The sequence below is a fragment of the Liolophura sinensis genome, chromosome 7 (assembly GCF_032854445.1).
Source record: "Liolophura sinensis isolate JHLJ2023 chromosome 7, CUHK_Ljap_v2, whole genome shotgun sequence".
Classification (NCBI taxonomy): Eukaryota; Metazoa; Mollusca; class Polyplacophora; order Chitonida; family Chitonidae; genus Liolophura; species Liolophura sinensis.
The window spans coordinates 45,827,582-45,852,137 of NC_088301.1; the positions used below are offsets into that span (position 1 = coordinate 45,827,582).

General features: G+C 37.1%; 1 protein-coding gene across 1 annotated transcript in view; it reads left to right on the forward strand.

Moving 5' to 3' along the window:
- The window catches only part of LOC135470956 (peroxidase-like), a 28,219-nt gene extending 4,071 nt beyond the window's left edge, over positions 1 to 24,148 (forward strand). Inside the window, exons 2-15 of the mRNA XM_064750005.1 lie at positions 12,119 to 12,192; positions 14,478 to 14,517; positions 15,740 to 15,893; positions 16,313 to 16,442; positions 17,281 to 17,489; positions 18,293 to 18,493; positions 19,406 to 19,451; positions 20,088 to 20,200; positions 20,422 to 20,523; positions 20,756 to 20,848; positions 21,180 to 21,894; positions 23,167 to 23,330; positions 23,614 to 23,722; positions 24,028 to 24,148. Of these exons, the coding sequence (XP_064606075.1) occupies positions 12,119 to 12,192; positions 14,478 to 14,517; positions 15,740 to 15,893; positions 16,313 to 16,442; positions 17,281 to 17,489; positions 18,293 to 18,493; positions 19,406 to 19,451; positions 20,088 to 20,200; positions 20,422 to 20,523; positions 20,756 to 20,848; positions 21,180 to 21,894; positions 23,167 to 23,330; positions 23,614 to 23,722; positions 24,028 to 24,085 (2,208 nt within the window). The 3' untranslated portion in view covers positions 24,086 to 24,148. The remainder of the gene's footprint in view (positions 1 to 12,118; positions 12,193 to 14,477; positions 14,518 to 15,739; positions 15,894 to 16,312; positions 16,443 to 17,280; positions 17,490 to 18,292; positions 18,494 to 19,405; positions 19,452 to 20,087; positions 20,201 to 20,421; positions 20,524 to 20,755; positions 20,849 to 21,179; positions 21,895 to 23,166; positions 23,331 to 23,613; positions 23,723 to 24,027) is intronic.
- Positions 24,149 to 24,556: the final 408 nt, after the last annotated feature.

Consider the following 24,556-nt stretch of genomic DNA (forward strand, 5'->3'; position numbering starts at 1 on the left):
AGAGTATCTTGATTGAGTTTAAATCCGAGACGAGGAAGAGAATTGTGCCATACGAGTTCCATCACAGATGCTGGTAACTTTTCCTGTTGGCGTTGTTTGTCAACTTTTCCAATGGCATCCAGGTCTTGTTGAAGGTAAGAGGTGAAAGGATACTCCCGAACATTAAGAACATAGTCTTTTGGATCTCGGCTCGCCTTCCATTGTTTTGTTACATTGTTTTTGGATAAGATGACATTTTCGTTTAGGAAAATCTCAACGTATTTATTTTGATCCACACAAAGGTGCCCGTGGAAATGTTGGCGATCGGAGATCCATGAACCACGGTGAAGCGAAAATATCGCATTTGTGATACTTTTTTCTTGACAGAACTTATTGACATCACATATCAGTTGATATTCGTCTTGCTCAGTTCTTTTCTTTTCCCAGTCATTAAAAGTATACTCGCCTGTTTTCGCAGGAACACAAAATGTGGTCTTGGGGTAGGAATGTCAAACGCCACTTTGTACTTTAGTAAACCCTCACAACTAAGAAATGTCGACATATTCGAAGCGTTGTAACGAAAACTTTTCTAAACCGGATCTATCGGTGTATATATGCTTTGCTCACCTCTGATGGTAAATTCCTTGTGCTAAGGTTTCACCTCCTATTTATAGGATTTATTGACGATTTACTGACGTAACAGTAAAAACCCATCGTATCAAAACTTTCATTTTCGCTTTGGCCTAAACCTGATTGGCTGTATATATATATATATATATACCCCTACAACAGCTGGTAAGATATCATTCTGCCCTCATCTATGCAATAAACATTTGACAGTGTTTGTACATTAAGTTGCACCTCGCCTTCTCTCGTAAGAAGATCTCAGAATTTGTTCACTGTAAACATAAACATTACAATAATGTGTTTGTGTTTGTATTCGGTCATTCTTTGTAAATTGGAATTTCCAACTGTTATCAGGGTCGTACATTTTGGATAAGTGATATGAGACATTCTTTACTTTTTAAACTGCGGAGATCACAAAGAGCTTTCAGAAAGCAGATTAAACGGTCAATACACTAAACTCTGACTGGGTTAAAAATATTACATTAGAATGGGACTAGATTCAGTTTCAGTTTCGGTTTATATGTAGAAAGCAGACAAAGAATATTGATTATCATTGGCGAAACAAAAATGTCTACGGGTTTGTCATAAATTTTAAATACTATGAAGGTGCGTGGTTTTCCTGAAGTGCACTTTAATAGATAAAGCTACTTAACACTAAAACCAAACCCAGACTGGTAAATTGTATGATTTCATTAATTTTTTTGTTTAGGCCTATTTATCTATTCGATTATTGCTTAAGGCCGTGGGAAGAAACCGGACAGATCCACCTACGACTGGGGAGGATGCCAACATGAGCTGGACTTGAACTCACAGCTACCGCACTGGTCAGAGTCTGATTTACATTTGAGAGCATGTTTAGGCTCGATATCAGTTTTCCTCAAGCAACACTTCACAAAAGCATGTATAAATAGTTGAAAGCAAAATTACTTATATATATATATAAGCCAACATTTTTTTTTCTTATTTTATTATTCACATCGGACAAGAAAATTCAGACAAGTATCATATGAATATATATGAATTTATTTGTAAACAAGTGAGACTAAACAGTCTTTCTACGCAACTGACACACCGCATATAGAAATATTTGAATAATCGCAATATAAAAAAGTGAATCAATGCAGAAGAGCGACGACAAGCAGTGTGATACCTGGTAAGTGATAACACGGTGAAATCCAGCCTCTTGTTAGTTTTGTGTAATACTTAGGACTTAATTCTAACCGTTTTCACAAATGTTTAAATATCAGAAACCCATATATCCCCCAGCGCTATCGCTAAGGTGAAATACACAAAAAACAAAAATAGCAGGAGTTTCAGCTCTGGATGTACCCATACTGTCTAATAAATGGGTTTTTTTCTGGAGAGGGGAGGGGGTCAGATTGTTACCCTTTAAGAATTTACATGATCAGTTACGAAAACACCCTAACTGAGACAAAGTCACAAGAGGTCTGGTTTAACCGGTTACGTGTGACCATTTGCCAACTACCACAAGGTTGTCGCCGCTCTGGTTTTATTCTCTGTGCTGTAGTCTTTCATATTTTATGGATTATCTTTGGCACACCATAGTTTCGAACTGACAACTTGTGACGATTTTCTCATTTTTTCTTCACTTAAGGCAGTCAGTTTTTTTATTCCGGCTGTTCATTGATAGGTTTAAAGCCTAGCAACGTTGCCTAGCACCATGGTTTAGTCACAACTAGGCAGTGATGTTAGTTGCAATGTTTTCTACGCCTTACACTGGTACAGAAGTACTCAAAGTAATATTATAGTTGACATACATTCACATTATACAATAGACGGCCTGGCATTAGTCTAACAACATCCCGGCAGTAAGAAAATAAGGTATATCTGTGTTTAGCTTCTATTTGAATGAATATAGGGCTGTATAGGACTTGTCATATATAGTGAGGGATAGATAGGATAACATCTAGCCTCTATGTAAAGGCTACATACACACAAATCAAACCGACTAATTAACAGCTTTAATACTGTTTATATCTGTAGACTCCAGTGTATTTTAGGTCATAAGTGACCGGGTGGTTTAAAGCGCTGGTTCACAGTATAGTGTCTCTCTAATGTTGTCAGAGTTTCAAAAAATCTTCATATCGGTGTCTCTGACATAATGCTTGCCAGTATAGCTTATAGATTTCCACCCGCCATATAAATGACAGTTTCCGTGAAACTAGAAGAGTTTATCATGCATTAAATACGTTGACGAGATTCCAACTCAGAGTTTTTGGAATCTTTACTAAGTGTTGCATTCTTAATTTCACCGTTGTAGTAATACATGAATGGTTAATGTAAAAGCATTATAGGTGAAAATCATACATTGCAGCAACGAAAATAATTTGAAAAAATGGGCAAATGAAAAAAAATTCATGATCATCACTGATAAAAACTAATCACGTGAATGTTCTGCAGAATACAAATATACGTGAAAGAACTGATATACATTTAATATTGTATGTCTAGTCGCTTATACAACTTCGTGTAGCCTGAAAACATACCATTAGTCATTCAAATATCGCTATTTCCGCTTTTGACATGGTACGTTATTGAAGGCAAGCCAGATCCGGTATCCGTAGAAAAACGGGGTACCTCGATAAGTTTTTGCCTTATTCTCTATATTTTCGATCACTTTTTTAAATGTAAATTATTAATTCACATCTGCACTCGTACCAGAAATTCTCATGCGAACGCCAAGAATTGCTTTTGTTGTTTTGAGAGTATATTTAGGGTGGAAAGCTTTTTTCAAAGGCTAATGTGATAACTATATACAGACAGAATCGAGATTTTGACACCGACGCCACACTGATAACCCTCTGTTGTTGATGATTATACTTATGTATTAGATAAATGTGTGAGATCCATGTGTAAGCACGTGCATGTGTCAACTACAAATTTATTCCGGGAGCTCGTCCTCCAGTGTAAGCTTTGTAATTAACGTTTCCTCTGCATAAGGCATTTGCTAGTACCTTTCCATTGCCAAATCAAAGACACCTACAATTCAAACGAAAGCAAAACCTCTAATCAGCAGGAAATTACCTACGACAAGTGTCGCGCTTGCTTAAATTCGGAACCCTGGTTTCGGACTCACTATATGATATTTTAGAACCTTATGGTGTGTTCCGGTGTAATACTGACCTTCTGTAGTGCTTGTGAAGAGCATAATTTAATGAGAAACCTTTGTGATTTTGAAATAATGTATAAGCATAGTGTACCATAATACAAGCTAACAACTGTTGAAGTTAAAGCTGCTGAAAACAATGCTTGTTATCACCATCTGTCTTTTTTCCATCCGTTTAACCTTGTATGTGATGTCCTTGGTAACTTGCAAAAGAATATCTTGAGGCTACCTCATTCTGGCAAGAGAAATGACGACTTGAAATATTTATTCCCTAGTTTTATTCACTTCCGTCTGTACGTGTGTGATTTCCAACAACCTTCTTATAACATTCGTTAGTAATACCAGATAACAGAGATAAAATTCTTATATATTAATTAGACAGGCAATTAAAGGTAGGAGACATTTTTAAAATCAAGGGTTATAAAAAGCCCACCTGTGTGTACCACTTGATACGCTTCGGTTCATTTTTATACTTTACACGGTCACGATATAAACCCAGGTTCACCGCGCCTATCTCACATTTACCTGTATGGGGTCTAGAGCACACCTTAGTTAAGGCCGCTATAAATGAGCTGATGATTACAGGTAAGTCTTTGAAACTATATAGCAGCTCAAAGCGTAAAATGTCTCGCCTTTTACGATTATCTGTACAATGACAATGGAATTTACTTAGCACATGGGAATGATCTAAACACAGATGTAGTATCTGGAAAGAAAACAATGTAGGTTGACATAGACTATTGTCAACATCAGTTCTCATTTATAACATCTATCATTTGATGTCCACTATGCCTATCAGATGATACCCATGTTTATAGACCTGACATAGGCATCTGCATATGCACAATTTACCTCGACGGGAGTACAAGTTGTATGCGGTTGAAGCATGTATGTAACGTAAGATTTGGCCCATACCATCCGTTACATGGCTATATAGCATTGTCAACGTAGTCTTAGCAAATGAATTAGGACAAATATCTATTATGAAAGTCAAGATCAGTATGCAGAAAGGGTTTTAGATAAGGTTAAGTTTATAGCGGCTATATGTACGTCGGTACACCTTTTATAATCTATACAGTACACACGCGTGTGGCATAATTTAATCATGAAGAATTAGAGCTACCCACGAGAGGTTTCTACGTTGCTATACGCCAGTATATGTTAAGAGTAATCGACATCAATTAATTATGTCCTTCGCGTGATTGACCTTTTGTATAGGCAACTGATAAAAAAGGTGGACAATCTCGAATTTTTAAGCTGGATAGTTTCTACAGCTCAAAGGCTCCGTAGTGTGAGACAGATTTTTAAGGTACACAGGCATCCTTGTTCTGCAGCTGAAGAAGAGCATTGAAAATTGTTTTTATGAACACGTTCATAACTACACCTTCAGGAGACACAATGGAACATGGTGCAAACATTTTGTGTTTTGCCTATGTGTACCTGTATTTAACTCGCACATGTAGTCATATTTCTGTATGTCAACACAGGTGTAATCGACGTACATGTATGGTTACTGTGTAGGTTTACCTCGTCTTACAACCTTTATACGGACTGATCATGAATTTGTAGATAAATATTCTTTCTAATACAATAGCTTCACTGTTTATATATCCTTAGCTTAAATGTTTTTTTTTTCAGAATCTTGAGATAGTTGTATTGTAAATACTAGTCAGGTCATTAAAACCACTCATTCGTCGGAATGCATCCACAGATTTGTTTAAAAAGGTTGTGTTTGTCTGTGGTCATCTTGTCGGTAACACACAGGCTAGTGTTAATTGCCTTGTGTTTAATGCCGCCGAGTCAGAGAATAATTTAAGCCCTGCGACACTGTGATGGGTTTCAAGCACGAAGTCCAAGATATGAAACAGATTAAACTGCGTTAAGCTCCATAAGTAAGTTTTTACAATCTGTCTTCAAAGGAATTCTGAGCGTTTATCTTAGTTCAAACTAATTAATAATTAATTAGTTATCCTAAGCTCACTTGTAATCTAATCGATAACGCCTGTAATCAATTAAAGGTTGTAGTATCCATGAGTCAGTGTGCGGTGGCAATTTGTCAGTGTTTCATAACAGGGTATTTAATTGTCATTCTCATATTCTGTTTCATTTCGCAGAATAACACATTGTAGAGGAAATCCTAGTTTACATTTCATCCACATAACTGTGTCACGATAAATCCTCCACTTAAAATTTCTGCATGGTTGGGTCATTTGAGGTTAAGTGTGTGCTTATGTTTAAAAACAGTGGCCTGGGGGTGGTATTTTTTAGGATCATAAATATAGACGATAGTGCGTCTATATCACAGCAATGTTGTCAAATAATATGAATAGCGATTAACAGTATATATTAAGTGTTAATTTGTGTATAAATATGATTCTATATCTGGTCTAGAAATTCTGCTTATTTCTGCATACATACCGTGTAATTATAGTAGTTAATTGCTATACACAATACGAAGAAGCTGTCCGTGTAGAAAAACAGAAAGTTGTATTGAAAACTGATTCATACCATACTAACCCCTATATGTTTCATTTGCATGTATAGATGTCCTTGTGTTTAGACACAAGTGATGTGAAGTAGCGCACGTATATATGTAGAGGCCCAACAAATTATAGCTAATATATATAGTAATTGTAAATGGTGACTTACCTCGCCTTTTAAATCAGATTTTAGTTAGGCCCTACTGTCTCTCAACTTTGAGCTCTATGTGTCATTGTAATTATATTTTTTGTATAATTTAATTAATGCCCTTAAGTCAGATTATTCTGACTCAAAGTAATCTAATATACTTTAGGTGCGACAAACCAGTGGCCTGTGGGTCGGTCAAATTTTTGACAACCCATCTTTTAACGTACGCAGTTCACTCTACGAGAGACTAAAGCGCGCATCGACAATGAGTTTTCGCGACATCTCGAAACTATTGCAGATTTACGCTTTTTTTCAGGGTGGGGTGGAGTGTGGTGGGGTGGGATGTGGTGGGGTGTTTTGTTGCGTGGTTTTGCAAATTTTGACCATGCTTAACTTTTCTTGTACATATTTTATTCGTAAATATATTTGTACTTGTGTATGATGAACTTTTCGGTGTCAGGTTATGTCAGGGGAACTAAGATAACAAGTTCGGTCAGTTGTGTCCATCAGTAAGTCTTTAGTAACAAAAAAAAAACTCACATCGCGGGCATGCAAAATGTAACATGCATTGAGTCAAAGATGAGTCAGTGATGTAACACGGATTCCGGAGCTCCTTGAGTGCGTTGCAGGTACAGGATAGACATCCTTGCGGGAAGAGCGAAACAACATGAACGGACATTCCCATTCAGAACTCTTCTGGCGTTTCCGTTAGACCGTTCAAACCACTTGAGGAAAAGTTAAGAATGGCTTATTCCTTGAAGGATTTCCGTACCTAATGTATGTCTTCTGTACGAAAATTATGTATATATTGTACGTATGTGTTTTGTTCGCTTGTTGTTTGTTTGTTTGTTTGTTTTTGTTTGTTTTGTTTTTTTGCCAATGAATAAATAAATAATCTTAAATAGCGTTTTCATTTGAATAATGAAATTGCATGTGTTTACACTGAAATGTTACGTTCTTCTTTTGTCATGAGCGCTTACTGGTTCAAGATGGAGTAATTTTGCAGTTGGTGTTTGTATTCGACAAAATTTAAACTCGCTATGTACATTTTGAGGAATGAATATCATAGTTATCATAGAATTTCGGTGTAGATAAATAGAAAACCTAGAAAACAACAATTATAGGTCGTGTACTAATACCCATCATCTGTTTGAAGACAGATAAGTTTTGTTAACTACATTGTATATGCATATATTATTGGTATATTGTATATACCAATAAAACACTAAGATGAGTAAAAGAAGGCATTTTTAAGAAACGGTTGAACAGTTTGCTAGAGGCATATCCAGCGATTCCCTCATGATGTATAAGGAACCCACATCACAGGTTCACTGTGCCTATATAACAAGTGTATGGAAAAATTTAATGTCCCTATTTCATCTATTTATTTTGCCTTCAACAAAAACGTACCCTACTTCTTATATAAATTTGCGTCAGGATTTTCAACGTTTAGGGTATGTATGCTAAGTCCCGAAAGCAAATTTCACTAAAGAGCATAGACCAGGGATGGGATAAAACAAAAGAGAAATCAGAAAGAGATAGGAATGGGTTAAAATAAGGCTAAGGGCTATGTTTTTATTACTGCCTGATTGCCAGGGAAGATAGATGCGCCAAGGAACTAAATAAATCGCGCTCTAGTATGTCTGTCATTGTCTTCCCCGTCTGGAGGTCTCAACTCAGTCACGCACATAAAGCTATAACAGTTTTTACTGCATGATCTTATATATGGCTCGTCTATCAAGGTAATATCTTTTTAATCGAATTCGATGAAAAGGTTTAAGCTTAACAAAGTGATTGATAATAAATGGCAGTCACAGATAACTTGAAGGTCGAAATTTTGTGGTTGTTAACCGCTGAATTCAAATGTATATGGAGAACAAGCTTTGGCTTTTGTATACTATTTATTCTCTCAGCGATAACTGACTGCTTCATAGTTTGGTTTTGTGCAGAAAAATAAACTTTGAATGACTTTACTGACACAAATTCTTACGATAAAGTTCATGGGCCGATTCCAAAAAGATACTTTTCTGACATAAGTTTAAATTTGAAATATGATTTTAGAGCTGGTCGCTAGAATTTGAAATTTCGTTTAGATTAGTCTATCAGATTGTGCTCATGTTTCCTCTGCAATGGATATCGGGTATACGCTTAGCAGCAGGCCATTTTACTTAGTGAGGCCTTTAAGTCCTTTCCCACATCATCGTAATAATGTCTCCGTTATGCCAATAAACCTTACCGATTGTTAAACATCTCGCACATCATCTGTGGAAATCATCCGAGCCGTACAACAGACGATTACAGTTTTAAGCACGCGGGAAATGCACTATGATACCAGATGTTAATCTTTATATGAAATGTATTTATATGTCTTCACGCTCAGTGGACCGTATGGTCTTGTTTGTATGTATACAACGAGTGACATTTGGGTTCGAAAATTGTGCTTTCTCGAGTATCGAAGTTTCTCCGAATATTGTAGTTGTTGAAAGCTAAACGTAAAAAAGGGGAAAATCGTGGAAGGCAAAAATAGTCGATACAAAGTGGACTGCACATAACCACAATAACGCGATTCCATGTGCGTTGGATTACGGTTGATCATCTAATTTACATCAAAGCTCATTTACATCGTATTGTTCAACCCCTCTTGGAGTTAACTAAACAAGTGCCAACCGCCAATAAATTGCAGTGGTTGAAGCATCCACTGTGAGGAGTGGTTTAGAATTGTACAGTTTCGAAACCACTAAAGAAATAAGGAAAAAGAATGGAAAAACAAAAAGTCGATACAAATTCGTCCACAAGTGAGAAATAAAGTGGGAAACTTAAGTTCATCGTTGCAGTTTATCTTGACAAGAAAAGACAAGTGAGAAGCGAGCCGTGGCTCAGTGCGTATGGTTCGCTATGCCAAAGCAGGCGTATTTAATCCCAGCCTTGGGTATAGAATCTCTCATTGTTTGTTGGCCGTGGATTTTAGATGTCCCGCTTTGTAATGTTGGGTCATACTTTAATAAAGTAAACCAGATTCCAGTAAACAAACTGCCATCTTAATGAGTACAGTATTGTCAGACATTGACAAGCTTGAATTGTCAGTCGACAACTGACCAAGACTAGGAATACACACCATATATTGTCGAGATTCCAGTGAGTATCCAACGACATTCACTAGAGAATTACTTATACAAATATCACGCTCTGGTCTGAATCTCCTGCTGTTGACTTATTCTCGCTGCTTCATTTCTGGACTGAAATCTTTTGAGCTATTAAAGTGATTTGATTAGTAAACGATGGATTAAATTTTCCCGATTTCGACAGAATGTTGCAGTGTCATTGAAATAATTCCTATGATTCTCCAAATTTATGAACTGCAACTCAACTCGGGACGAGCGATAAACGGACAAGTCAAGATTTAGACGAGATTCAGGAACAGCGCGACATTCTGAAGAGTTTCGTGTGCCATTTATTTTAAAAAGCGAGATTTAGAGAATGGGGCGTTCTGTACCTCACATTAAATCTCGATCGCTCGTCCAAATCTCGCGCAGTCCTTTCTGCCTCTTCAGAATGTCGTCTCTTAAAACTGAAAGCTAGATCAGAGGAGAGGTAAAGTGATTAGTACCGAAGGAGACATCCATAAAATATATGATTTTCTCTTCATTTCGTTCTACTGAGTGGTATCTTGGCATTGAAAACATACACAACACTTTCTGAAAAGGTGTAACACACCAGGTTTCATATTTTTCTTGATGCATCACGTCTTATAGATGTGGCTATAGTACCGGATGCCCCTAAGACATGTCAAGTACATTATTTGTTTACATCTTCCTTAATTCATAATATCCAGATAGAGTGACCGGCCTATTCTCCATCTTTTTTTCATTCTGATAAATGTTTTAAGAATTACATAGTAGGAATGAAGTTTCGAAGCCGTTGGCGCATAACAAACCCACACGCGTCCTTTGTATAAGTGGATCAACCAATTACTGTAACGCGACTAAATAACACAAGGGCTATATATAGACCTTTAATTACTTAATTCAAAGGGCTCTTCGAAACAGAACTTCACGATTGATCCTGACAGTCAGTGTTTGTCACATCCAGACACTTCTGTACGTCCTTTTTTATCCTTGATATCACATGTAATTAGATCATTGTTTGTTAATAACGACTTTCATAAGGTGTTACCAACGTGTCAAGTGATATTAATTAGAATCGAACATATAGCACCTCACTTAATTGTGATAGTAATCTACACTCAAAAAATATAATTGGTTAACTTTAACAGAAAGTCTACTGTGTGAGTGATGCTAGAATGTATTCTGTTATAACACAATATTGTGTCATATTCAACATAATATATGTTTAGTCTGTTAGAATCGTTATGTTGAACTGATGGAATAGGTGTGCTATATTTAACAGAATAATCTGCTGCAGTTACAGAGTAAATAATATAATCACTCAGACTTTTCTGTTAAATTTAACAGAGTATTGTAAATCACATTGTAGATGATTGTAATTGATTTATTCATGGCATTTTTAACCCTGCTGAGTCTTTACTTTGTCTACTTGTAACAATTTGTATTGTTATCAGTGAAACAGGTTATCAACCATGTAAACTAACCAAATATTTGGTATATAATTATTCATATCAGTGGGCACAACATACCAATTTTATATAAAGGTAGTCCTCGTCAGCTTCATTTTTTAAAGTAATATTTATTTTGCAAGCAAAGAAGGTGAAGCCGAAATCCTGAACTTTCTAGCCTTTATATTTTGTGTGATATTACTGTTCCAGTAGAATTAGTATCCAATCGGATTTCCGAGAAGTTTCAGTATCATTGGATTAAATTTTCACTGGGAGTTACGTGATATAATTATGTCACACAGGGAATTACAATAACGTAGAAAAAATTATTTCGTACTATTGTCTTTTTTATGATAACTGGGAATTTCATAGCATGCCAAGTTTGTATAATTCGCTTTTCACTAATGCGGGTGATGTCGAGCGATTAAGTTATCATGATTTGCTACACTGTGTATATACCGAGTGTAAAATAATACAACATCAGATTAATGCTATCTTATTTACCCCCCCAAAAAGTTACACAAAAAATATGTGCAAATATTAATAATATCGTTGAGTGTTTCACTATGACAATGCAGGAGGATCATGCCGAATGGTTCTCAGTTTTATATATACCCTCTGGGCCAGAGCCGATTTCACGGCGTTCAGAGTGATTATGCCGTGTCATTTGTCATTTTCCCGATGTTCCTGGTCCATTCTGATTACAAGTTGTCACTATATTAGTATGTAATGTACGAAATGGTCCTTGAGAAATATACTTTCATGAACTAACGTTTGCCCCCGGCGTAACAATGTCTTTGTCGCTTTGTTTATCTCCAACATTTTGTAAGCCTTTTTTCTACTTATTTTTAATAGTATTTCAAAATGCAACAAGCAACATTAACATTTTCTACGTAATCAATCAAATGGTCGCACAATTTAACGCATGAATACAAGCAAAAAATGAAAATTAATATGGGCTTTCACACTAAGTATTATGAAACGGCACTGTGTGCATGGCATGAAGTTCCGTGCGTTTAGTATTTTTGAGAGTCAGTAATCAGTTCAGTATATTAATTAAAATGCCACCGGACGCAAATAAGCCGGAAGTAGACGGGAATACTCTTCGGCATGACCAATAGACTATATAGGAAGTGAGAGGTGATGTGTTTCAAACATTCACTATTTGTTTTCTGTGTTATCAGAAATTACTGCGAGCCGATTCCATAGACAACCAAATTTTGGTTTCAACGTTTGGTTTGGACCCTTGTGTAGACTGGTACTGTCAGTGTACTGTGTATAAGCTATTTTAGTAAAATGCATACACCTTGCCCTTTCTTACCCCATGCTCCCGATAATCTAGATTTCTGTATGCACGAATACCGGCCAAGTAAATAGTCAGCTATCTTTGATTTGCATGCAGTCACCTCATAATGTATAGTGTTACTGACAGGCGGCTGGGGAGTGAAAAACAAGGTGAATTACTAGGCTGTGTCAAATAAGCTCAACTGATTTAATCGTATAGCGCGCTTCGCTTAAAGATGTTTTTGCCTTTTGTGAACCTATCTTATCATCATCTAGACGAATGAATCGCTCAGAGGCGCGGTTGCTCCCAGTATGCGCCTTCTAACTTCATGACATATATCGGCATTATACCGTGACAACAGTTCAGCAAACCAGACCAGCCACATGGAATGTCATGTATGCACCACATCCGCTCATTCTCAAAATAGTTAAAGACTTTAATTTACAATGTAACAAGAAAACATATTATGACAAAATGCACCATTATGTAGGGTTGAGACATGTGGTTTATATCTAGCGCTGTGAGAGCCCGATTGTTCACAACTGTTTTAAGATTTAATAACAGATTTAACTTTATTTATTTATTTATTTATTTATTTGATTGGTGTTTTACGCCGTACTCAAGAATATTTCACTTATACGACTTCGGCCAGCATTATGGTGGGTGGAAACTGGGCAGAGCCCGGGGCAAACCCACGACCTTCCACAGATTGCTGGCAGACCTTCCCACGTACGGCCGGAGTGATTTAACTTTAAACCAAGTCTTCAGTTTAGTGCTTAGCCCAAAAATATATGTGTAACAGTACATTAAATATGAACTATAAGTCTGCTGCTGTTATACTTTGCTCTGGACAACTGTATTGGCAGCTGAAATTGGTTAAAATTTAAATATAAAAAGTTACTTAATACCAGTATTAGCTAATACACTTTTGAACAACTGGGCCCAGATGTTTAAGACAAAAATTATAAAATTCTATCAACTGTATAGTTAACACTATTGTATGAGGCACAGAACACATTTTGCTTTATATGACCACCATTTTAAGAGATATACTGTAAGAAGTGGTGTCATGTTCATATAAGCCGTGTTGTATGCATATGGTACAGACAGTATGCCTATAGCTGATTACCAAATGTACACAAACCTAATGAATCCTCGTGATATGATTGAAAAATTGTTAAGAACCACGTTAGATCCCAAGCATAGCATATGAATGGTATAACTGATTAGGCCTGCAAATGAACACGTATAGGAAGTCAGTTGGCTTAATATTACGTAGAAGAAAAGTTTGTTTTCCACATGACCTTGCTCATCCTAATTTTCATGCTTGTCAAAAATAATCTTTCTCTTCTCATAACTTCATATACGAGTCATATTCATTATTTTAAGCCATACAACGCGTTAGCGTTTAGACAAAATACGACCCACTATAAAGACATCCATAACGTTATGCTAGTTTTATTGTTCGTGATTTAATGGTAGGAAATTTTTAATGCGTGACTTTAAAATGTCTTTCAGGATTTTAGATTCCAGTCTCTTTAGCATCTACATCTTCATTAATGTCATAACAAGAAAGAGTGTAATGGAATGCTCCATTCAGATGAATATCAGAGAATTACATTTCATTTTCTTTTTGATGTTTGATTACTACGTTATCTTCAGTGAGCAATGGATAGCCTTATACAGGCTAGTATACAAAGGACTACGCCTATACAAAGGAAAATGCGCCACGTGACATGTCATAAACCCGATCTTGTTGAAAGCAATGAATGCTGTCATTGAAGGTACATTTTTTGTTCTGGAATGTTTCTATTAGTCCCTTTTTCTCAACTGTAACTTTACAAAATAGCAAGAGATGATTGATTTGTATGATCTTCCATATGTGAAGGTTGCAAGGAAGGCATCTCCAGCATCACCTGTATAGTCGTTGACCTTGCACGTCATTTGTTTTATCCACTGGTTCGTGATGATGATAAAACAGGTAGAGAATTACCACGTCGTCTAGCCTTGAATTAACCAATAAAAGATAATTTATTGTACGTCACACAATAACTTCAGACTGTCTTCTTTGCACCTGCTGTTATTAATCACCGGCTTTCAGTTCTACAGTGGGAAAACAAACGCTCACTCCGAATACTGCTCGTGGACTTTTCTAATATATACCGTTTCAGCAAAATGCGAAGGGCTGCCGGTGTTATATAGCTGTGTGAAATCTCAGTTAACATCAAGCCTCAAATGATTTTTCGTTGTATTTGTAGGTTAAGCTTCGCGCTTCTGACTGCCGGTTTGATCTTCCAGGTAAGTTTTCCATGCTTTGTTTAGAGTCAGAAATGTGCAAAACATTAGACTGAGACAGCCTTTACTTATGTAGTTATCTGATTGTTGTTTAACACCATACTCAAGAATTTTTCACTTACTCGAAGGCCGTCAGGTTTATTGTTGGTGGAAACCGGATTGTTCGGCGTTAACCAACCACCTGTGGCAAGTTACTGACGAACTTCCCAGATATGTCGTACAGATAAGCACCCTATATTGCATAACTTACATGAAGAACGGAAAGACACGCTCCAGTTATTATACGAGTGATGGTATATGAATCGCTGCGTCAGGATATTTTTTATCAGGTACACAAGGAAACCGTGTGAGATTATATTACATGCTATCTACAGAATTAAAAGAGTATAGTAATAACATATAATCATAACATATCTGATCAAATTACATTTGATTTCAAGCATCAAGTCCAGCTCATGCTGGCTTCCTCTCCGGTCGTACGTTGGAAGGTCTGCCAGCTACCTGCGGATGGTCGTGGGTTTCCGCCGGGCTCTACCCGATTCCCTCCCACCATAATGCTGGCCGCCGTCGTATAAGTGAAATATTCTTGAGTACGGCGTAAAACACCAATCAAATAAATAAACAAATCAATGAAATAAAATCTGGTCTATTGCAGCTTTATACTCAGTCGTGTTGTAATTTCTTGCTGGGATAAAATGACGAAAAAAGTTATCTAAAATGTATGCAATAGTTTTACTTAAATAATAAAATTATCATATGGCGGTTTTTACGATTTAGAACAATGATTGAGGTATATTATGAAAGTTGAGCGTTACAATACGTGGCAGATGCGGGCATTTTGGTCAGCCGGGATCGAGCTTAGAGATTTTATTTAAGTTTGAAGTTTGTATCGGTTAGTGAGGATTTTATATTGATTCTGCTGGTGGATTATGCATCCCCGAGGCTTGGTCTCTTAGCATAGTCGTGAACACTTAGAATAAAATCTAACTGAGGTAAACTGACAAGAGGCCGTATTTCACCTGTTACGTGTGATTATTTGCCAACTATCACACTGTCATCGGCGCTCTGGTTTTACTCTCAATGCTACAATCTGTTATACTGGTCAACCATGAGCTTGAAATATTTTATTAATGTTTGTTCAGCGTAGATACTGACTGGAAAGAATTTAGAAATGCTTTATTTATTGACGAAGGTCAATAATTACACGTGACAATATTTAAATTAGGTACTTTCCGGGGAGAAGCTTGAAAATGGCGACAGAGTTAAACGGCAGTCTTTCGTGGACACCGCCTCTGCTCCAACCCCTGAGAGCATTATGGACGAGGCCTTGGCCAAATATACCCTGGAGAATCAAGATTTACAGGCTCGTCTGACAGAAGGTACGAACAGCAATGTAACTAGAGATGATATTATCAATGAAGCCAATAACACCTTAGCCTAAACACTGGCTCCACATGAGGAACAGATAATCTTAAAGCCATTCCAGTCTGCAGTGTTTGATACTTGATGTAGTAAAGTCAACAATGCTTCCATGGTATTGAGAGTTTTGATGATAATTTTTACTTCGGTGTCCTTACTCCAAAAAATAATGACTTTCTTACAGCATTAAGCAATTTGTTTGTGTATGAATATGACATAGAATTTTCTTTAACAACTCACTTTTATACTATTTAATTGGTACGGGTGAAATTTAATTGGCACGCGTTAAATTTAATTGACATGCGTTAAAGAGCGCAGGGTCTGAGTTCCCTCCCTTGCCTTCAGCTTGACCACACGTCTACTGCTTCCTTGACCACAGGTGCAGATAATTTGGTCGCGGATTTCAAAACGATCAAGCCGCCAATTCTTGGTTCTGGTGATCACGGGTTTAGTGTCACATGGATAGCACGCCAGTCACGCTTTATTAACTGGATATCAAACGTGATCAGGTAAGCCGGCCTTGGCTTCATTCAAATTTTTCATTGATTTGTTCAGACTGACTTCATGTGGCTTTTGGTAATGACAATCCGAAGCAGTGACTGGATACAGCCTGGTCTCAACCAGCTGTCAACTCAACGAGGCATGACTTCCTTAGTACAATCAAGGAATGGTCATGGTGATGTCCTTCTTATGTTGCTAGTTTCCTGGTTATATTTTAGTACTCAGCCATACGTACGGTGACCACTGCCTGGATAGATTCTCCATCATATTATGTAGCTGAAACAAACTTCTATGAAATATAAAAATGTTAAGATGAATAGACAGTCTCAAAGCCAAACTACTCCCAGCGCTCTCACTGAAGACCTGTGATGTACTTCCAACGGTACTAACGTCACAGATAGGGGGCTGTTCAGTAACTTGTTAAAGATTGGACAACCAGTTGATCGCCATAGTACACGCGAAATATTCTTAAAGAAATAAAAAAATCTCAACTCGATTTTTTTTCACTTCATTCCGACTGTTCACAGAACCGCTTATGTTCTGGCATTTAAGATACCCTTCATACCAAATTAGTAAGAATAGAATCAAGCAACATGCACTAACGCGATAAGCAAGTGCAGATAAAATGAACCATTGTGTTAGTTTCTTTTCTATTTCAACTCGACTACTAAAAGATGTAAATTACGTACCTTTGTAGTAATCCAGTAGTAACCGTCGCACCTCATGCGCATGTCATTTGCAGATGCGTAACATCGTCTAGTGTTTGTGGTTTCTCCGAAAACGGCATTTCTTTCAGTGTCCTGAACTGTCTTGATTGCACTCAGATAACTGTTCTGTTTTTCTTAGAAAGCACAACGTTCCGATGACAGTGGATAGGGTTTTACAGACGTGGCTGGCGAAGTTTCGAAAGATTTACTGTCCTTACTTTGGACCATCCACGTGCTTCAGGACCCAATATCGAACCATAGATGGGACATGTAATAATATACACAATCCGCTATGGGGACGGGCCTTTACCCCACTAAGGAGGGTCTTACCAGCTGTATATGAAAGACGTAAGGACATCACTTACACATTTGTCTTATGTTACATCCAAACTGGCTTCTCCTCCAATACGCTGCCATGTGTTGCACCGATAGGTATTTTTGACAACATATACATATGATACTCAAAATTAAGTTGCTGCCACACATGGACCGAAGACAGCATATGTACTGCTTCATATTGGTGAATCAGTTAGTGCATCATTTGTGATATTACATGTGTATATACTGTGCTTTTGTTACACGGATATTGAAGCATATTGCTTGTGTCGATGTAACCTATTCAGTTTAGTTGTGTAGAAAAAGAGATACAACAAACAATGGTTTTTTGCACGTTAAACTATTGTGGAATGTGGAAAAATGCAACCAAGACTACAAACCAGAACACCATTTGATGAGAGCCCTACTCTAAATGTAATGCCGTTTGGTATATATGATTAAAACTGCACCACATTGTAAATAGGCGCATATTTGCAACAACATAAATGTATATGTTATTTGGCGCAACTATGTTCGAATAACGTGATGTTACAGTTTACAGTTCTGGTAGTGATCCTGATGTCTGTTGAAATTGGCTTCTACGGTGAGGTACTTGAATGACCATTTCAATTTCAATCCACCAAACATGCAATTCCATTCTTTGAATCTGGATAGGCAAAATATGAAAATTTGTTCAGAAATATGCCAATAACATACACGCGAGATTTCGTTGGGACGCCATAAATAGATATATGAAATTAAATAGAAGCTTTTTTTAATATTGTTTGCCATACTGTTAGAATCAAATTATGTTGATGTGCCTGTATGGCTTGCAGAGCTTAATACCGTGGATGTCCCTCGCCATGATCTTACCCGTAAAACCGGTGTGAATGGTGCACCTTTACCCAGTGCTCGACTGGTCAGTAACGTGGTTCACCCGGACGGAGGGCCGGCTAGGGAAGCCATCTTGACCATGGAGTACACCGCCTTCGGGCAATTCCTGGCCCACGATTTTACAGATACGCCTATGGAATCAGGTATGACCCTATACTTAACTGCTGTTTGTCTACAGTGTACCAGGTGAATTTTGGGTGTAAAGCATTAAAGTCATTCCTTCATAAATGATATGTGTCACTATACGCTTGATGACAGTTGAATCTGTAATAGTTATTAAAAAGGCCTTCATTTTTGGAGATGCGTTGCAGGTTTCGATAATATCGATCAGTGGAGCTCGTGTATCAAATGCTATAGAACACAAGAAGCCTTACACATTATCCCGCCCTTACTGTTAAGCGGACAATAACCGGTCGACGACACTCATATCGCCGTTTGCAGAGAAGGCATCTTGTCTTCCACCAATATATATATATATATATATATATATATATATATATATATATATATATATATATATATATATATATATATATATATATATATATATATATATATATATATATATATATGTACGTTACACGTGGTAAAGTTCGTCATTAAACAGTAGTTCATAAAAATGATCACCATGATACAAGTACGTCATCAAAAAGCAGTCAGATAAACACACGAATGTGACAACATACTCAAACAGGTCCCAATAATGGGACAGCCGTCAAACCTCCGACCTTTAAAAAAATACTAACAAACTTTTCCATGTTTGGTGTACAAGATTGTCTAGGTTGATGACAAGAACATGGTTTTCAGCGTACTCAATAATGCTCGAACGCCCCTAAGAAGGCAGTCACCATGCAAGGTCGAACGAAATATGACAAAGTTAGCCGGACAAAGAAGAATAATGTGTATGTGAGCACGGTTATTCTTATGATATATGATAAACAAATAGGCCATTTTGTTTTTTATATAATTCTGTTTAAAATAATTCGAATATGATTATGGTAAATGTGTTGAGCAAATGGAGTACTTCATTGATGTATTTTTGTTTTTCCGTACAGGATTTATGGACTCCAAGCTAGGTTGTTGTAACCAGACAGAACCAACGTGAGTATGTTTCAACATTATTTATGGATCCAGTTTGCAATGGCCAACTGAGAAACATGACACAGAATATACTGACAGAATTATAGGTAGTCTATAGGTCAAATCTTATTGATTTAGGGTTGCTATATGTCATCGTGTGCTCAACCAAATCAAAGGTCTGAATGATATGTACATAAATTGTACTCCACTTGTACTACACATCGGACATCTTTCCCTGTGTGAACCACTTTTTCGACGTCACTTTACAAATGTGCGCTCTGACAAAGTGACCATTAAAAGTAATATGCTTGGGAAAACAATACGAATAACATTAGAAATACGTGATAATATGATTCTTAAATCATAAATGGCGTACAGCATAGAGAATAAAACAGTACAGTGACGGCAGTATGATAGCTGGCAAATGGTCACACGTGTTACCGGTGGAATTCGATCTATTGTCAGTTTACCTCAGTTAGGGTTTTATTGTAACTGTTTCCGTAAATGCTTAAATACTAACAAGTTACATGCCCTCTGGCATCATGGCTTAACCAGAATGAAGTAATCAAGAATTAAGTAAAACTGTAGTGATGTTAATTGACCTGCTACAACAACAATAATTTTAGCAACTCATTGTCTTTCCAAACATTGCTTCAGACGGCGCTGTGACAACATTCCATTACCACAGGACGACGTATTTAGGCAAAATGGCCGCACCTGTTTTGGATTTGTTCGTTCCACAGAGGGCACTGACATCAACTGCAAGTTTGGTAAAGTTTTAGAGACTCTATTTTGTCACAATTCCTTCTGTCTTTTCTGGTGCCCTATACATCCACAGTCAGATGTTTTCTCACTGTATGTATGTGAATGCAAAGTGAAGTGTCAATATGTATGTTGTCAGATAAAAACGTATTGTATCAATTAGCAGTAAATTTAAACGTTAGGAATTATCATAAATCATACCTTATTATGCCTACGTTTTTATCAATAGGTCAAAGGGAACAGTTGAATGTAGCATCATCATATATTGACGCCACAAGCGTGTATGGACACAACGAGTACGAAGCCAGAAAATTAAGAACTTTCACCAAAGGTAAGTTTTGGACAACTTTAAAAAGAAGCTATCATCCTTCAGTATAAATAAAATAAAACTTATGAAGAATGAAGAAGAACAAAAATATTTTGACAACATTCCACACAGATTTGTTTACAGAAATTACTACAATAACATTCCTAAAATGAAATATTCATGCCATTGAAAAACTTAGTTCCGGTGCAAGCGGAACACGCCCTTTACATTACAATGTACGCTTGTTTTATTGTAGGAAAATTGCTGATGTCCGAGTCAAATGAATTGTCATTCCAAGCGCATCCAAACAAGAAGGCTTTTGCCATGGGAATAAACTTTCTCCGGGCAGGTAATTAACCAGGTGTATTTCTTGGGTACATTCTGTAAGTGTATATGATTTACCAGTCCTTATCTTAGTGATCTTTTTTGATACATGTGCAAACTGTTCTTGATATTTAACAGCTAAATGACAAAAAAGTTAATTTTTGACACAGACATCTTGCTGAGAGACGAATATGGCTTGTATTGAGAATAGTTCATTAATTATAGACTCTACTATTGTCCTAACCAAATTAAAAAAGGGTGAAAAATTAATAAATGGACAACACTAATTTATTAACTGACGTCTGCATCATCCACATTTACATTCAACAACGGTCTTTTGATTATTACTTTATCAGGAGACGAGAAGGTTAGTGAATTCGTAGGCCTCGTTGGCATTACCACAGTGTTCTTCCGAGAACACAACCGGATTGCCGAGCTGTTGGCTGCCATCCACCCCTATTACAACGACGAGAAACTTTACCAAGAGACCAGGCGGATACTCATTGCTAAACTACAACATATAGTGTACAGCGAATACTTGCCTGTAACCATAAGTCAGCCGTTTATGGATAAGTATAATTTAAACCTGTTGCCAACGGGGTACTACACTGGGTATAACCCCAAAGTTGACGCTACCCTTACCAATGTATTCGCCACAGCCGCGTTCAGATTTGGCCACAGCATGGTCACGCCTTCGATGAATCTCGTGGACAAGAACTATAAAGTATCAGAGAGTAAATACATTCAGTTAAAAAAGACATTCTTTCGTCCAAGTTATTTCTTGCTCAATGAAAATGGGCTTCAGCGTGGTTTGATGGTTGATCCCAGTGAACAGTGTGACCGGTTCATGGCTCCAGATCTGCGTGACCACTTGTTCGAAACGGCTAACCTGAACGGCTTTGACTTAGCAGCGCTGAATATCCAGAGAGGGCGTGACCACGGTCTGCCGTCTTACAATGCCTACCGCAAGAAATTTGGCCTGAATGAAGCTATTCACTGGAGTACCGATCCATATTTTGGCTTTGCAGACATGAGAACTGAAACGGTTGAAATGTTTAAGAAAGTTTACGAGTAAGTATATCTGTAGTAATAAATGCTGTTATTTGGCGAATGTAGAAACGCGTCAGATAAAGGCATAGTCGGTGTATCGTGTTATGCATAGAACTGCATGAAGATGCTTCCATGACCCGATGGTATGATGCTGAAAAGGGTGCTATGTATATAGATGCGAAATCATTTTTCGTAATGAGAACGTCAAACAGTGTGGCAACATGACGTCATACTATGATCATCAATGCATCTGTTCTACCTAATTCCGCTTAAGTATTTGCTACTCTTTCAACATTTGAAGATTTGAAATAAAACCTTAAATGTGGTAAACTGTAGTCTTTTGTACTACCACATAGTGAAATTATTTCGCAACACGCTTAAAGGATACTATGCACTGAAGGATTCATTGCGATCTTAAAGTCACATGAAATTTTCATGATAATTTGTTCATCGGTGTACAATAAAGCAGCAGGCATATTACTGTGTTAAAAGTACTAGAAACTCACATCTGACCCTTGGCTGTGTCCTTGCCAAAGACATATTTAGCAAAGTTTATTATATTTTTTTCTGTAAATGATAATTTTAGGCTGGTATTTAAGGTTTAAGCTGCACATATACCTTGAGTTTTGAGGAATGGGTTTTGAAAGATATAGAACGATTAATAGGTATAGAAGTAAAAGACGGTCACTGTTTGTTTGAATATCAATGTTAAACCCGTTTACATAACCTCTTTGGATGTCATGTTCAATTGTGTATTCATTGTTAAGAAAGTTGAATATAGCTATTACATATTATTATATTCCTTAATATGTGTTGCAACAATTGTTACGCTTTATTGATCTATGTGTCGAAAAAGACATTCGTATAACAATCGTCAACCAGTATGGACGTTCCCGGTCAATAATCGCAAGGCCAATTCCCAGAACGACGTATAACACAAATCACCAAAGAACTAATAACGTATATAAAGTACGAAATTAGGACGGAGGCATGCAAAGTATGGAAGCCAGTTGAGGACATCTCGCCCCGTGGCACGAGGACGGTTCAAATCGCGCGTGAATGGCACCATTCTCGTGCCGCGGGCCGCGACCCGTGGGGCGAGATGTCCTCATTCGGCTTCCATAGTAAAGCGATGGGAAGGGGATTGCATAGAAAGGTCTTTGAGGTTCGAATTGGCATCATCATATTTTAAAGTTAGGTCATGCATCGTTAGAAACACACTTTATGACTTGTTTTGAACAAAAAATGACGGATAGTTGTCTTTTAATATTGGTTTATACTTCCTTTGTGCAGAAGTCCTGCTGATGTAGACATCTGGACGGGTGGCATCGCGGAAATACCCGTAGAAGGAGGCGCTGTAGGACCCTTATTTACCGAAATCATGGCAGCACAGTTCAGATACCTTAGGGACGGTGACCGATTCTGGTTTGAAAACGCTGAAAATGGATTTACGGAAGGTAATTGCGCTGGGCTTGTGTTTCATGCTACACTTAGATGCCTTACCTGTGGTAGAAAATAATCACACCTACCAACTGTGTTTTTGTATTGCTGGAAATCTTTTTTCACCTGTATTATTAAGCTCCTCTATTTGTTTAATGTGGAGGAGAAGGATCGTATTTTATACATTTCAAATTAATACTTATTTAATATATTTGGAATATTTGGAACAAATATTTGGAATATATTGGCAAGTAGTATAGTAATGTTCTCATTTAAGCAGCAAGTCATCCACACTTTCAGCCCAGCTCCAGGAAATCAGAAGAACAACGTCACTGGCTAAACTGATATGCGACAATGTGGACGTAGAAACAATACAGCCCAGAGTTTTTGAATTGGCGACTAAAGGCGGGTAAGACTGTTCATACATAACACGTCAAGCAAATAATCACAGTTTCAGATTTTAAGTGACGTAGCGCCCTTCCAGGTATTTACGGTGTATTTGTAAGCCTAGTAAAATGTGTAAGACTACATAGCAAGTTTTACCCAATAATTAACGTTTTCATAAAACACTTTCGACCTAATGTAATAGTACCCAAACAAGCAAAATCAGCTGTTTTCTACTTTTTGTGGTCAAAAATCTTTGTGAAACTGGTCTATGCTCCCAGTTACACTGACTTTAGCTGCGACATGTATGTGCCTCTTTTCTTCTTACAGGACCAATGACCTAATCCACTGTAGCAAACTGCCCATAATGAATCTTGGATTGTGGTAATTGCTCACAGAAGGTGGAGGTGCAATCAATTATCCATGGACATCGGGAACTTTTATGAGGAAGCAGTAGACAAACCTGGATTTACTGAATTTTTTTCTCTCATCTGCACAAATTTTTTTCAATTCTCATTTTATGAACAAAAACACTCGGCAATGAAAAAGACAGTTACTATTTGCACAGTTTACATTGCACTTCTTCTGATGATAAGTACTTATACCTTATGGTATAGGCCTACCATTTCCAATCATTTCCTTTCAGTTGAATAAAATTCTACGTTCAAAAAGAGATTGATCGTGATTATGAATTTGAACTTATTGATAAGATGTGCCTTTTATTGCCATGGCTTGACAACACAAATGCATTATACATTTACGAAGATTAATTAATTAACCTAATTAAGACAAAACATATATAGATTAGGAATCCTTTGGAAATCAAACTATATAGGTAGCATGTTGGACAGCTTTTTTT